Source organism: Tachysurus fulvidraco, chromosome 21, assembly GCF_022655615.1.
Source record: "Tachysurus fulvidraco isolate hzauxx_2018 chromosome 21, HZAU_PFXX_2.0, whole genome shotgun sequence".
In the NCBI taxonomy this organism is placed as follows: Eukaryota; Metazoa; Chordata; class Actinopteri; order Siluriformes; family Bagridae; genus Tachysurus; species Tachysurus fulvidraco.
This window is the reverse complement of record NC_062538.1, coordinates 4055733-4072177: the sequence shown is the minus strand read 5'-3', so window position 1 is coordinate 4072177 and position 16445 is coordinate 4055733. Positions and strand designations below refer to the sequence as shown.

Sequence of the window (16445 nt, the reverse complement as noted above, 5' to 3'; positions counted from 1 at the left end):
GCAGACTGATGCAGAAAAAGGAAGATATTTGCTGTAAAAAAAAAATAGGTGAGAAAGTGGAGAATTTTTAAAGGCCTGCTAATAAAAAGAGGAGATATTAATAGAAAGAGTTAGCAGTCGGTACCGATTTGGAATTTCGGAATGTCCAGGATTTAGAGACGTCCCAGGAAAACTCTTAGTTTCTTAGTATTTGGCCGATTCACACACTCGGAGAAGCGTGCGGTTTACCCCCTTCCTCATACATCCATAAATATAACATCGTCTTTTTCGAATATTTCCCGTCAGGTTCATTTCAACATCCTGTGCACCAGCACAGCTTTTTCTACATCCTTGAAAATATTTATTTAAAAGCTGATCGAAATTGCCATCTTACTTCATGCATAACTCAGGCTTTCAAACACATCTAACCCTGAGAGGTAGACGTAAGTAGATGCAGGAATGAGACTGTGATCTGTATGCAGTTCCATAAATTTTGTATTGTGACAGCTCAGTGTTAGCATTCAGGCTAGTTCGTGCCACCCTTTTTTAATTTTTTTCCCCCCGTGTTCCTTGGGCCTGTAACATCTGGAACTCGAATCAGTGTGTGATTTGCGAATCTTTTAAATTCGTACGTTAAGTAAACGTTCGCTTTTCTACCTTAACTCGAGAGCAGAATCTAAAGCTGCTACAGCACCAGAGTATTTATTTAGGTAATAAATGTACTTTTGATTAAGTGTAAGTATTTCTAAACCAGTCTTTATTAGAGACAAAGCTAATATTTATGATGGTTTAACGTTGTGTAGAAGATGCTTTTACTGTGCTGTGTTGCAGTTTATAAAATTGCAGCGAGGCTGTTTATTACAGTGAATTACAGTAGTGTGGTTCTACCTGTTCTTAAAGTCAAATGACGATGAGAAAGCAGTGAGGATTTCAAATCAAATCAAGTTTTATTTGTCACATACACATACATACAGGGTACGATATGCAGTGAAATGCTTTATGCAACTGTCCGGTATAAGAATAAAAAAGATTTTTTAAAAAGTATAAAAAAGCAAAAAATAAAATGAGAATAAAATAATAAGAAAGTATAAACTATATAAGAAAACTATATAAAAATATGAAATATATGGAGAATATGAAGAAATAATGTATATACATAAATATACATAAATGTGTATGGTTTTTAAAGATTTTTAAAGATTCGCTTGGGCCTTCATTTCATCAGTGAACATGTGAAGACTTAGTGTTAAATCTGTAATGAACCCAAAAACGACGCTGATCTATTAGTTCCTCATGAGCTCTTGGTTACACAATTCCACTGGACTATAAACTGTTATAGAGTTTTTCCTTGCCTCTGTTGTCCCTGACTCGCACATTAGGGATTAACCTTAGTAACCTTAGAGATAAATAGTAAGATAATTTTAATCTTTACCATGTTTATTCTGTTCCTATACTTCTGTAAAGCTGCTTTGAGACAATGTCAGTTTTTAAAAGCGCCATAGAAATAAACTGAATGGAATTGAAGTGTGCTGATGATGAGGAAGTGGTAGCTCTGTGGTGTGGTGCTTTCTTTCCACTGGGATAAAAAAGGGGACGGAAAACTAGTCCACAGCAGCAGATGTCTACGTTCGATACTATATAAATAAAAAATAAATAAAACCGGCAGCTCAATGTATAATCCTCAACATTCAGACGTGTCTAAATATTGCTATTGATATTGGCATCAGCTCTATATGCCGTGATGTAAATATTGATCTATACCAGGATATTCCTTAAACATGAAAGCTCTTACATCCTGGATGAATAATAGTATGGATATTATTATCCTGATGCTTATTAATCCGAGACCACCACCTCCTGTCAGTTCTGTTTTTAAAGATTTATGCTGAAATTTTATGGCTTATTAGAGTAATAAAATTCCTCTTGTTTCAAGTACAGCCAGGAAAATTTAAACAGCAGGGCCCTGCCCACTTCCTCGCTGTCGTTAATCACTGCGCGTCATTAACACACTTCTGTTTCAACATCACACAGATTCTGTGCAAGAGTGTCCGCAGAACTGCCATGGCAACGGAGAGTGCACATCAGGAGTGTGCCACTGCTTCCCTGGTTTCCACGGGGTGGACTGCTCCAAAGGTACAACTCAAAGACCATCTATAATAATAATAATAATAATAATAATAATAATAATAATAATAATAATAATAATAATAATAATGGTTTTATTATTATTATTATTATTATTATTATTATTATTATTATTATATTAATTATACCGATATTATACCAATAATAATAACAACAAAAATAAGAAGAATAAAAACAAGAATAGCTATAATAATAATAATAATAATATTGTTATTATTAGTAATGTTGTTATTAATATTACTTAAACAATTTAATAAAAAAATCACTGTTGTTATTATTGATAATATATAATAATAATAATAATAATAATAATAATAATAATAATAATAATAATAATAATAATAATGTTTTTATTACTATTATTTTTATCAATATTTTCTTGTTGACTTACATCCATATTGTTGTTATTGATGTTGATTGATATTTAAACTTTAGCTTGGACTAGTCAGTAATAGTTAGTCACCTGACATTAACATCACAAGCAACGATTAAACAGAGTCGCCAATTTTAATGATTCTGTCACTGGATTTGGCTCTTTTTTAAACCCTCCCCACCCCCCACCCTTTTTTTTTTTTATCGAGAGAGTGACAAATCGAACAGACTTGTCACATAACAGCTGTCCTGCTCTCAATTCAGCTCTCCAACTCTGTGGAAAAAATAATCCCAGTGCCTGCAAATGAAAGATTACAGATGATTGAAAAAAAATATTTCAGATAAAAATAATCCAGCGCGAGGCAGCATAGAAAAACTGTGGCACCTCGAAATAGAGGACTGCTGTGATCATAAAAAAAGAAATAAATCGGGTAAAAAATATTGTCTCTTGCTCATATATGTAAGAACATATAGAATAAAAGGCTGATGGTGGTTAGAACTAGTTAATTACGCATCAACCATCATATCAGCCTTATTATAATCTGAATAATATTTAATCCATGAATAATATTCCAATTTTATTATTTTATATGAATACATTTCCACACTGGTTGTTACTGATACTTCATTCTCTCTGCTTCTTGAAAGAAATTACAGATTTATTTTTTTAATTCAAAGTTCTAATTTATTCGGATTAAAATTAAAATCTATTCGATCCGAAGTTTCTTCGAAGTGAGAATCTTCGGCAAATGTAACATGGTTTGGTATGCAAATGATCATGACTAAGCCATGAATATGCAAATTAGTCTACGGCATCATCCGGAAAGTTCTGGCCACTTTTGTTTTTTTGCTAGTCAGCCAGCATGGCACCGATGCACTATAAAAGAAATTGTAAAACACAAGATATCATAATGTACACAATTTCTAAATGCATGCAGTCACCCATGGCCTGTTTGGTATCTGAGGTCTGCACTGGAGCTTTATGGCTAACGATGCTAGTGAATTTAGCTTACAGTTGATCCTCATCCTCACTGTATAGTGAAATGAAATCTCCTTGGCTTTAGACTCCATCATGTTGTTTATTACATTCACTTTCTTTAACAACATTTAACAGATTACAGACTTACAGAAGCGCTTTAGCAGCTAGCACAAGTGCCATAGCTCTGTTGAGTTAGCACAATGAGTTAGCAACAAAAAACGGTGCACTTTCAGTGTCTTAGTGAAGAGGTAGAGGTGTGGATTGGATTTGAATACAGCCAGTGAGTCAGCGAACGTTGCTTATGTGATGTGTGACACTGTGTGATTTACTGCTGTTTATGTAATGAACAAAAGCATAGCTGACAGCAGACAAAGTAGCAGCCATCTTGCTGACAGAATCACTTTCCTTTCAACAGGAACAGGGAGAGTTTTCAGGCACTTGTTTTATATAATACACTTATTCTGTTCATTAACTCTACATAGACTTCATCTGTTGATGATGGAAATTTATATTACCGAGTTGATATCTGTACTAAATGCTAACTGCTAATCTTATTCGTAAGCCTCATAACCCGTCTTAACAGCTAATCAGAGCTAATATTAAATAAAATAAAAGTCTTTACTGATCAGCTGTATTTGGTATTTGGTGGAAAATTTCGTACATTTTTTTTTTTTTTTGTAAAACTTTAAAAGTTTCATTTCAATAATATTTCAGTAGACTGTTTGGTTAATAGTGAATACAGCAGGGGTATTCAATTAAAATTCAAAGAGGTCCAGTTACTAAAATTTCCTCCCAGCAAAGGTCAGAATCTTATATTGTCACTTAAAATAGTTTACCCTCATGTTAATAAAATCAATAACACACATTTCTATATAATTTATTGTTAAATTTCAAGTGTTTTCAAAGTCTGAACTTGTCTGGGACTTGAATGGAAAACAATCCTGTAGTTGTCTTTACTACATGTCAAGTAACAGACAACAGACGCTGAATTTCTTCTGAATAAAATAAATAAAAAGTGCAAACACAGCTTTGTGCAGCCTGAACTTAGGGCCTATATTTCAAGTAATGTAAAACATTCAGAATCTTTTGAATAAAATAAAAGTGCTTTTAATCTTTAAGAAAAAAAATTAAACACAAGACTTTTGAGCTGCCCCTTTTTTAAACATTAACTACATTAATAACACAGGAAACTTAGGCAAAAGAACATTTCAAGTAAAATAGAACAGGGCAGAATTTACTGAATAAAAGAAAAGTGCAGAGCTTTGAGCAGCTCCCTTTTTCCTCTCTCCTTTCCACCTCTCCTTACTCCCTTTCCATCTTCCGTTCCTAGTGAGAGAAATGGACATGTAACTGTCCTGCCAGCAGATTGAATCTTAATTGTCCTGCCAGCGTAATTAGGTGCATTACTGCCACCTTCTGCTCTGGAGTATGGAACAGAAACCATCTGTTTTTGGCTTGGCTTTTGATGACGCTCCTGTCGTATCTAGATTAACTGCGCATGAACGAAAGATTTATCTTTTTTATTAATATCAAAGAGCTTGTATAATCTTATAATATTAGATTATAATAAGGAGATGCTTAATATGATAATATTAGAATTTTAACGGGTCCGGGCAGACCCGTCACTCGGTCCGGATCCGGACCGCGGTCCGCCATTTGGTGATGCCCGGAATACAGCATGTGAGATAAAATGAGAAAGAGAGCAACACAGAGAGAGACACAAAACCAACAAACAGAGAAAGAGAGACACAGAAAGAGGGATTTACAGAGTGGGGAGAGACAGACAGCAAGAGACACACAAAGAGTGACAGAGAGAGACAGAGAAAAGGGATACACAGAGGGGGAGAGACAGAGAGAGATGCACACACAGAAAGAGAGACAGAGACACACACACACACAAAGAGGGATACACAGTGAGGGTTAGAGACACAGATAGAGAGACAGAGACACAGGAAGAGAGAGAGAGACAGAGAGACACACACAGAAAGAGAGACAGAAAAGGTGATACACAGAGGAGAGAGACACACAGAAAGAGAGACATGGGGAGAAATGGGGATACACAGACTGGAAAGAGGTACAAATTGAGAGACACACACAGAAAGAGAGAGGCAGAGAAAGAGACATACAGAGAAAGACAGAAGCATGTACACAGACAGAGGGATACACACAGAGGGAGAGAGACATATAAAGAAACACATACACAAAGACAGAGACACACGGATGAAACAGGGAGAGAAACAGATAGAGAGAGACAGACAAACAAACAGAAAGAAAAAGACAGGGAGAGAGTAACTAGAGCCTTGTGTCCTTTATGTAGTGCAGATATTACTCCGTCTCCTTGGTTTAATAATAGATGAGAGGATGAGTTGTATTTCCTTCGTGTCGTATCTGTGGGAGTTGCTGAGTGTTTGTATGTGCTGTGTTAATGGTAGCACACAGACTCTCTCTCTCTCTCTCTCTCTCTCTCTCTCTCTCTCTCTCTCTCTCTCTCTCTCTGATTCTCCCCCAGTGTGTTTCTATCATTTCCTTATCCGCTCTCACAAACACTGATATTACGATATGAATAATAAATAACTTCCCACCACCAGATGTTTGTTTAAGTGATGATCATCCATGACTGCGCAGTAACTGACTCCACCTTTTTTCTGCTCTCTGCTTTAATGAAGCTGTTTCTTCTCTTTCGTCTGTTTCTTCTGGTCTCGCTTTGTGCTGCAGCGGCGTGCCCTGTGTTGTGCAGTGGTAACGGACAGTACAGTAAGGGAGTGTGCGTGTGCTACAGCGGCTGGAAGGGGCTGGAGTGTGATGTCCTGACGGCGCAGTGCATCGACCCCGAGTGCGGCGGCCACGGCACCTGCAGCCATGGCACCTGCACCTGCGCGGCCGGATACCGCGGCGAGAACTGTGAGGAAGGTGAGAGTGTGCACGTGGGTTATTCCCTGTGATAAACATCTGTACTGTCCTGACACACCTGACAGCTGCTACATTTACATTCTCTCATTTCCTCTTTTCTTCTCCTTCGTTCTCTTCCTGTCTCCCTGTGTACATCCCTTCCTGTTTATTTTCCTCTTTTCTTCCTATTGCTTATTCTCCTTATTTCTTCTACTCTCCTCATCACCTCTTGTTTTTCCTTTCACTTTCTATTTCTCCTTTCCTCTTTCTCATCTCTTTTTTACTGCCCTGTTTCTCTTTCACCACTCTTTTCTTTGTTTTTTTTTCATCCTCCTTTTCCTTTTCCTCCCCCTCGTCTTCGTCCTCTTCTCTTTCCATTCACTTCCTCCTCACTTCCTTTCCCTTCTCTTTAAACTTCTACACTTCCTCTTCTACTCCCTCTTCTTAACCTCTTTCTCTTTCATTTGCTCTTTCTCTTCTTCCCCTACTTTTTTTCTCTTCCGTTTCCTCTTCCTCCTGTTTTCTCCTCTCTGTTCCTCACCCCTTCTTTCCTTTTCCTTTTCATATTTCATATTTCCACTTCTTCTTCTTTTTCTCTTCCTCTTTATTTTCCTTACCCCTGTCCCTCTTATCTTCGCTTTCCCAGTCACTTCCTGTTTTTTTTTTATTCCCACTCTACTCCATTTCCTCTTCCACCTTTCTTTTCTTTTCTGGTTGCAATTTGTTCATTACTTTTCACCTTTTTCACATTTAATAATGTCTCTAAACAGCTTGATTTCTGTAACAAATTGACTCGAGAAGATATTTTAACAGAGCTTAAGACACAATGCTACAGGTATTTTGGGTTACTTCCTTTCGCTCAGCTGTTGAACGTAGCTACATGCTGTACTTTTTGGTTTTACCGTCAGTTTAACACCCTCGGCTTGACGAGGTTCCACAGCGACTCACTCATAACGTCTGCGGTCTCAGTTATCGCCTTCTAACACAAGCCCGGCTGCTTTTCCTGGCGAGATCGCGCAGGAGTTTCCGTATCTGTGTTGTATTATTAGCTCGACCGCCGGGGTTCATACATCATGAGCCGTACGAAGGGGATTAAATTGGTCGTATTGATCAGGCTTTTAAAGAATGGCCCTGAAAGGGTCTCGCTTACTACACCGCTCATGTAAGATCTCACTCTTTCCTGTTTTCTGGCACGGGAAAGATCTCAGAAGTCAGTTTGAAAGAGCGACATGAAAATAAAAGAAAAAAAAAAAAGAAGGCCAGTTTTAAGGCAGCGTGTTGATGTATTCCAAGCATCATCTCTTTTACATTCACTTCCTCTTTCTCCTGCCTTCTCTCCCTTCTCATCACTCTCTTCATATCCCTCTTCACTATCTTCTCCACCTCTTTCTCTTCCGTGTGCACTTCCTCTTCTTCTCCTATTGTCTACGTACATTCCCTTCTCCTGTCTTCTTTCTTTTTTTCTTTCCCGTGTCTTTCTTCTTTTCTCCATTCTCTTCCTCTTCCACTTTCTCGTGTCTTTCCTTTGACTTCCTCTTTTATCTTTCTTCTTTTAACTCCTCCATATTTCCCTTCAACCCCTTTCTTTCTCTCGTATGTTCTTTCTCTTCTTCCTCTTCTTTTTTAATTCTTATCCCTCTTCCAATTTCTCCTCTCTTTTCCACACCTCCTTCTCTTCTCTTCTCTTCTCTTCTCTTCTCTTCTCTTCTCTTCTCTTCTCTTCTCTTCTCTTCTCTTCTCTCTTCCACTTCCTCTTTCTCATCTCCTTCCTCCCACATCCTCTTTCTCATCTCTTTCCTTTCACTTCCTCATCCTTTCCTCTTCTTTTGCACTTTTTCTCCCGACTCCTCTCTCTTGTCCTCTCTCTCCTTCCTCTTGTCCTGTCTCTCTTTTCTCCTACATTCTCCGCTCTTTGTTCCCTCGTCTTCACTCTCCTGCATTTTCTCCGTTCCTCTCTATTTCTCCATTCTTTTCAGATTGCATTCTTCTCTTTGTTTTTCATCTTTTTCTTTTCTTTTCCGTAGGGCAGATATATTGAGCAGATATGTAAATACGGGTAAATACGAGACACAAGGCTACAGGAATGTCGAGTTCTATCCTTTCTCTCGGCTGTAGACAGGAGGTACGTGTCAGACATCGGCCGACTCACTCTTATTTCTTTCCTTCTCTCAGTGGATTGTTTGGATCCGACGTGTTCCGGTCACGGGACCTGTATCTCAGGTCAGTGTCTGTGTAAGCCGGGCTGGACCGGGCCCCTGTGTGACGTCCCCAGGTCTCAGTGTCCCGAGCAGTGCCACGGCCACGGAGTGTACAGCACAGAAACGGGTCTCTGTACCTGCGAGCCCAACTGGATGGGTCCGGACTGCTCCACGGGTCAGTGCGCACTCCTCCTTTATTTATCTTTCACTTTCTCATTCTTCATTAATGCTTTAATCCCCTTCTCTTCCTTTCCATCCCTCGTTTTCTTCCATCTTCTTTGCTGTCCTCGTCATTTTTACTTTGCCCTTTTTTTCCCTACCTCTTCTTTCTCTTTTCTTGCCGTTTCCTTCGACTTCTTCTTTTCCTCTTTGTATCCTATTTCTCACCTCTTTTCTATTTATATTTTCTTTTTATTCTTTTTTATATTTTTTTTTTATTTCCTTTTATGCCATCCTATTTTTTTTGTCTTTTTTCCCCCTCTATTTGTTCTTTTTTCTTTTCTTTCTCTTCCTGAAACTTTTCTACTTTTGCCTATTTTCTCTTTCTGCTTTTCTTCCTCTTTCCTTTGCTCTCATCATTTTTCCCTTCGGTTTTCTACGTCTTCTTTCTCTTTACTTGCCATTCTCTTCTTCCTCTCATGCTCTTCCTTTGCTCTGTCTTCTGCTTAATTATTCTCTTCCTCTTTATCTTCTTTTGATTTCTTCTTTCTTTCTATTCACTCTACACTTTTTTCTTTCTTGTATACCTTGTTTCTTTGTCGCTCGCTGATCTCTGGTCTCTCTCTCTCTCTCTCTCTCTCTCTCTCTCTCTCTCTCTGTCTTGCACTCTCTCTCCCACTCTGTGTGCAGAGGTGTGTTCTGCAGACTGCGGGAGCCACGGTGTGTGTGTGGGTGGTGTGTGTCACTGTGAGGAGGGCTGGGCAGGTGCTGGATGTGATCAGAGGCTCTGTAACCCGCTGTGTGTGAAACATGGCACCTGTAGAGATGGCAAGTGCCAGTGCGAGCAGGGCTGGAATGGCGAGCACTGCACCATTGGTAAACACACACAAACACACACACACACACACACACACACACACACACACACATCACAGAGGCACTAACAGCATTCATATAAAATAGGCAGCTGTTGAATGAATGATTGAATGTTTTATGAATACAACCAGTGTTGGAGATGGTTAAGTGACTGCCCTCATTTCAATTTTTGTTGGTGGGGGTGGGGGTGGGGGTGGGGATGGTTAAATGGTTTATTAGTGCACATTAATGCATTCTGACAGACTCAGACCACGCCTCCTTTACTAGGACTGACAGACAGAGGCCACGCCTTCTTTATTAGGACTGACAGACAGAGGCCACGCCTTCTTTACTAGGACTGACAGACAGGGGCCACGCCTTCTTTACTAGGACTGACAGAGAGATGCCATGACTCATTTACTAGGACTGACAGACAGGGGCCACGCCTTCTTTACTAGGACTGACAGGCAGAGGCCACGCCTTCTTTACTAGGACTGACAGACAGAGGCCACGCCTTCTTTACTAGGACTGACAGACAGAGGCCACGCCTCCTTTACTAGGACTGACAGAGAGAGGCCACGCCTCCTTTACTAGGACTGACAGACACAAACACAACTAATTTGAATTAGTTCTTTATGTTTTTTTTAATCATATCTGATCATTTGATTGCATCTTGGGTGAGAATTTGTTTCAGTTTTCCATCTTTTGCTAATTACTTATTAAAATTTTGCTCAATAATGATGGAATAATTAAACATTTATAAAGGTCTGCTCTTACAATACGCCATATGTCACAGAATTAGGGCATATATTTGTAGATAGATCCTCCTGTGTGTGTGTCTGTGTGTCTGTGTGTGTGTGTGTGTGTGTGTGTGTGTGTGTGTGTGTGTGTGTGTGTGTGTGTGTGTGTGTGTGTGTGTGTGTGTGTGTGTGTGTGTGTGTGTGTGTGTGTGTGTGTGTGTGTGTGTGTGTGTGAGTGTGTGTGTGTGTGTGTGTGTGTGTGTGTGTGTGTGTGTGTGTGTGTGTACAAGGAGAATGAACACACCTTGTGCTAGTCTAGTTGAGATTCTGCAGTACAACTACAGTGTAAATTAGCTGGAATACTAATAACAGTGTTACGTAGTTAGAATACTAATTGGTTGCTCTGTGGTTCAACTCTGTGTGTGTGTGTGTGTGTGTGTGTGTGTGTGTGTGTGTGTGTGTGTGTGTGTGTGTGTGTGTGTATGTGTGTGTGTGTGTGTGTGTGTGTATGTGTGTGTGTGTGTGTGTGTGTGTGTGTGTGTGTGTGTGTGTGTGTGTGTGTGTGTGTGTGTGTGTGCTATTCTCATGTTTTTTAAAGACAGTAAATGCTCAAGTAGCTCTGGTGGAACACAACCATGCTGAGCAATCTTCATTCTTTAACAAGCTTTCTCTACAAGTTCATTTCTCTATTAAAGGCACAACAAGAGGCTGTTACAGGAAAGGGCAGACGATGACAGTATTTTAGGACTTTAGGTGGTGAAATATGAGTGCATAACCTTTTATTATCTATATCTGTAGCTCTGTCTATACATCATATAGATTCTTACAATTATACAGAGACCCATGTTAGCCAAATGTTTGTGGACACTTGACCATCACATTCAGATGAGGTTTTTCCCCAAACTGGCACAATACTGGAAGAATACAACTGCATAGGACCGTATAGGTCTTTCACTGGAGCTAGCCTGACAATGTCCCTGTGCACAAAGCAAGCTCCAAGAAGACATTACTGTACGTGTTAAGGTTGGAGAGGATGAACTGCAGTGTCTTGCACAGAGTTGCCCTGACTCAACACCTTTGGGATGAACTTGAACACCGATTGAACCCAAGACCTCCAAGATCCACTATCAACATCAGTGTCTGATCTCACTAAATTCTCTTATACCCGAACGGATAAAATGGCCACGTAATGAACAACAGCATTTCCTAAATCTGCCCTTTTTAAGTGAAAGATCTTTAGTATTTTAGTCAGGTGCATTTAATTAGTCATAAAATGAGTCATCTATTAAATAAAATCACTGTATGAACGGTACAATTAAATTGAGAAGCTCAACACGCTCATGTGTTTTTGGGTGGACGCCAAACAGCAGTTGGAGCAGCGACGGCACAGATTTGTTATTTTAATCAATTAACACGCCGTCAACTAAAACTGCACTATTAACAACCTTGCCATATAATACCATATTGACACAGAAAAGTATTAAAACATATCAGTAATGGGGTGAATTGCATTTTATCCCTTTATTTATCTTAATGCCGTAAACTTTTATTGGCTGTCACGTTAATGTCCCTGAGCTCATAATGAAGCTAGTAGCTTTTAAACAGAAATGGAGACGATGCATGAATCTGATTGGTTAAGCCTGTTTGAGGATGAATAAACTGTTAATGAACTACCTCTGGGAAGCTGGTGTGGTAGAAGAGTGGTTAAATCGTTGGACGACCGATCGGAAGGTTGTGAGTTTTAATTCCAGGTCCACTAATCTGACACTGCTGGGCCCCTGAGCAAGGCCCTTAATGCTCAGTTGTATAAAACAAGATAAAGATATAAGTCGCTCTGGATAAGAGTATAAACGGAAATGACGATTTTGTTGGATCTTCGGTGAACAAACTGCATTATTGTTCAGTTATCTTGTAAACAACACTGTGAGGTTTGCATATATATCATTATGATGCATGTCTAATTTTTGTTCATGGTAACCACCAATTATGAACATGTTTGTAAAGTTTTCATGAACCATAAATTCTAATCCACGTTCATGTTTTGTTCATTTCAGGTTTTTGCTTCATTATCTCATTGTTATGGGATCGTTTGGCAGATGTAATCTGCTACAACTCAAAATCAAATTTAAAGTATCGATCTCTTCCTTTGTCTCATACAGACGGATGTCCGGGCCTGTGCAATGGTAACGGCCAGTGCATCATGGGTCAGAACAGTTGGCGCTGTGAATGCCACACTGGCTGGCGGGGAACAGGCTGCAGCGTTGCCATGGAGATCTCCTGCAACGACAACAAAGACAACGAAGGAGGTGAGAATCAATTTCAGCCCGCAATTAAGACGGAACCCAGAGAAACGCTCGAATCGTACAGCAAGACACTGTTTCTGTGGAGGAATTCGATGAGGTTTTATTGCATAGGCATTCAACCATGAGATAGATCCCTAAAGGGAAATTGAAAAGCTGCTCCATGGAAACGACATGTGTAATATATAGTAATGTGAATCAATGAAATCAATGCAGGTCCTTCTCATAAAATGCTTCTCCGAATGCACCCTGTTGAAAATCTCCAGAATGTGGCAGAATGTTGCGATCACGAAGCGCACTAGAGCACACCGCTGCTTCTTCAGACAGGATGAAATCTGGGTGATTGCATGGCCACAGCTCACATTTCCCAAGAGCCAATATTACACTGTCCATCTTTATTCCACCTCTAGTGCACTGCCATCCTAGTGAGAACGAATCGATGTCCTTTCCTCCTTCTGCTTCGGGAAAAAAAAAAGGAATTTTAAACACACTCTAAGAAGTCTACACTGTAACTGATACCAGATACCACATTAACTTTACCAACAATTACACTTTTTGCAACAAGTTTTGATTAACTAATTTGCAAAAATTGATAATGATAGTAGTTCGATAGAAAGAATAAGGCATCATAGGTTTTTTCCATTTATTTATAGTTCATTGTAATATTTAGGGGGGCGCACGGTGGCTTAGTGGTTAACACCTTCGCCTCATACCTCCAGGGTTAGGGGTTCGATTCCCGCCTCCGCCTTGTGTGTGTAGAGTTTGCATGTTCTCCCCGTGCCTCGGGGGTTTCCTCCGGGTACTCCGGTTTCCTTCCCCAGTCCAAAGACATGCATGGTAGGTTGATTGGCATCTCTGGAAAATTGTCCGTAGTGTGTGTGTGAGTGAATGAGAGTGTGTGTGTGCCCTGCGATGGGTTGGCACTCCGTCCAGGGTGTATCCTGCCTCGATGACGCCTGAGATAGAGGCACAGGCTCCCCGTGACCCGAGAAGTTCGGATAAGCGGTAGAAGATGAATGAATGAATGATATTATATTCATAATACATCATGAATATTATTCATTAGTATTCATTTATTCACTCGTCACAGTAAGACGTTTATTCTGGTCAGTGTTATGGTGGATTTGGTGCCAAAAAAGCCTATGCTATGCTACGATTTACATTTCCATCAAATTATAGTCACAGAGCTCAACGTCAATTGGTGTTCACATAAACCAATGCTCCCTTGAGCCGGCCTCCAATTTTAGCCCCCGGGTCGCGCTAAGAGATTAAACCGTTTGTCCTTCACTTCATTTCTCACTTTCTCAATCTCTCTCTCTCTCTCTCTCTCTCTCTCTCTCTCTCTGTCACAAGCACATGTATTTCCTTTTCTTCTCACGCCCTGTTTTCTTTTTCCTGCTACAGGGGAGTTAGTTCAGAGCAACCGTACAGATCAGACACATTTGAGTCAGAAAGTACAAAGGCCAGTAAAAGTCGTTGGCAGTGAGGGTTTGTTACATGTTACAGACAGATGGGACCGGTGTATTTGGGGAATGGTGCTTAAAAAGAGTATGTACAGAGAGAGAGAGAGCCAGAGAGAAAGAGAGAGAGAGAGAGAGAGAGAGAGAGAGAGAGAGAGAGAGAGAGAGAAAGGGTATAAAAGACGAAAAGCCCCTCTGGATTGTGAGTGATGTTCTCCATGACTTTGATGTAAATTTGATAGAAATGATTAAAAAAAAGACAGGAAAAGCAGAGTGTCTGTGAAAGACAGGAAGAGAAAATCCGAACTAGAACATCGTTAAGCAAAGGCGTCTTCTCATTACTGTCTGCTGATCTAATTACAGCCATAGAAGCAAACACTCTCTTTTGAGTTCTGATTTATTTAGCAAATCTTTTTTAATCTTGTTATCGACTTGTCTGACTTCACATCTAAGCAGCGCAGTTTTGAAAATCAAGAGATAAATGACACAGCGTCAGCTTTTAGAATCAGATGGCTGTCAGAGGTTAGAAATCCAGTGGCCGGAGACTTTAAAAGGAACACGTGGAACTCGTGCTCGTTTTTTCTTGCAAAATCCGTCTAGCCAAGCGTACGGCAGCAGGACGGAATACAAGCACGCAGGTACAATGCAGGTTAAGAGATTCAGAGGGAAAATGTCAGCTTTGTAACTTTGTGACATCCTGGCGTGGTTTTTTTGGTGTTAAAGGTCTCGCTACTGATCTCCTGGGATTTTCACACACAACAGTGAGTACACTTTACACAGTGTGGTGCAAAAATAATCAAAAATACAACATCCAGTGACTTGTACAGGACTCAAATAATCGTTCTATACAATAGTGCTGACCAGAAAAGCATCTCAGAACTCACAAGGAGTCCAGTAGTTCATTCATTCATTCATTCATTTTCTACCGCCTATCAGAACTATTCTCAGGTCACGGGGAGCCTGTGCCTATCTCAGGCGTCATCGGGCATCGAGGCAGGATACACCCTGGACGGAGTGCCAACCCATCACAGGGCACACACACACTCTCATTCACTCACACACTACGGACAATTTTCCAGAGATGCCAATCAACCTACTACGCATGTCTTTGAACCGGGGGAGGAAACCGGAGTACCCGGAGGAAACCCCCGAGGCACGGGGAGAACATGCAAACTCCACACACACAAGGCGGAGGCAGGAATCAAACCCCCAACCCTGGAGGTGTGAGGCGAACGGGCTAACCACTAAGCCACCGTGCCCCCTCGAGTCCAGTAACGAGTCCCGATTTTCTAATGTGGCTCCAATGGACACAGGTTCAACCAAACTGGACAATTATTTGGAAATATCAAATTGGAAAATTAAACAAATTGGTAGAATCTGGTCTGGTAATCATTTGATTAATGTGATTCAAGGTACAATATCCCCGGCTGGTGAGTTACAGATCCAAGGCTCCTGCTTGTTGCTTTAGAGTTATGTGGGTTTCGGTTAGGGTTAATGCTGACAGGACTGTTAGTTTCTTTGCAAGACATTCCAACAAATTCTCCCATATGATATGTTCAGTAGCTATATTTCATAACATCTGTTTCCACCCAAGGGTGCCTATACTTCTGGAGCTGAAAGCACATGGTATTAAGATAAATCATCTTTTGTTTTTTTTCTCCATTCAGATGGCCTGGTTGACTGCATGGATCCAGACTGCTGTTCTCAGAGCCCCTGCCTGAGCAACCCGCTGTGCCGCGGATCACGTGACCCGCTCCAGATCATTCAGCAAAGCCAATCAGCCGGCAAGCACGTCGGCTCCTTCTACGACAGGATCAAGCTGCTGGTGGGAAGAGACGGTACTCACATCGTACAAGGAAGTAATCCGTTCAACGCCAGGTAACTCCTGGCTCTTATTACTTTACAAATTAAGCGGAGAAGTGAATTTGGTGTTGTCTTGGAGCAATCGTTAAAGTGTCTGGACATGTATTAAAGTGTCTAGATGGTGTAACACACAGCTACCTTGGGAGGAAAAAAAAAACAGGATACTCGCTGAAGAAATTGAGGTCAGACAGCAGACCTGAAACATCACATCATAAACCAGATGACAGATTCACACCGGCTAATTAAAACACCTAGAAGCGGTTACACACTAAATAAACGCTATGACGGTTAAAAAAAAAACACAACGCATGCTGGATATCGACCAACACATTGCGTCACTGTTTCATGTCATCCTCTTCTCTTTAGTCCATGACTAAACCCTGCCATCTTCTTCCTGCCGTCACGTTTCACTCCATCGTATTAATATTACCGAGCTCGTACATTTTCGCAAATATGTTTTCATAATAGTTCAGCTTTCATGTATTTTGCCGGAGTTTTTTTCTTCT

The 16445-nt window shown here is 40.4% G+C and overlaps 1 protein-coding gene across 1 annotated transcript in view; it reads left to right on the top strand.

Annotated features, from left to right (window-relative positions):
• The window catches only part of tenm2b (teneurin transmembrane protein 2b), a 322068-nt gene that overhangs the window by 284992 nt on the left and 20631 nt on the right, over positions 1–16445 (top strand). Inside the window, exons 10-15 of the mRNA XM_047805881.1 lie at positions 2011–2112; positions 6191–6385; positions 8537–8737; positions 9412–9597; positions 12476–12622; positions 15744–15954. Coding sequence (XP_047661837.1) covers positions 2011–2112; positions 6191–6385; positions 8537–8737; positions 9412–9597; positions 12476–12622; positions 15744–15954 — 1042 coding nt within the window. The remainder of the gene's footprint in view (positions 1–2010; positions 2113–6190; positions 6386–8536; positions 8738–9411; positions 9598–12475; positions 12623–15743; positions 15955–16445) is intronic.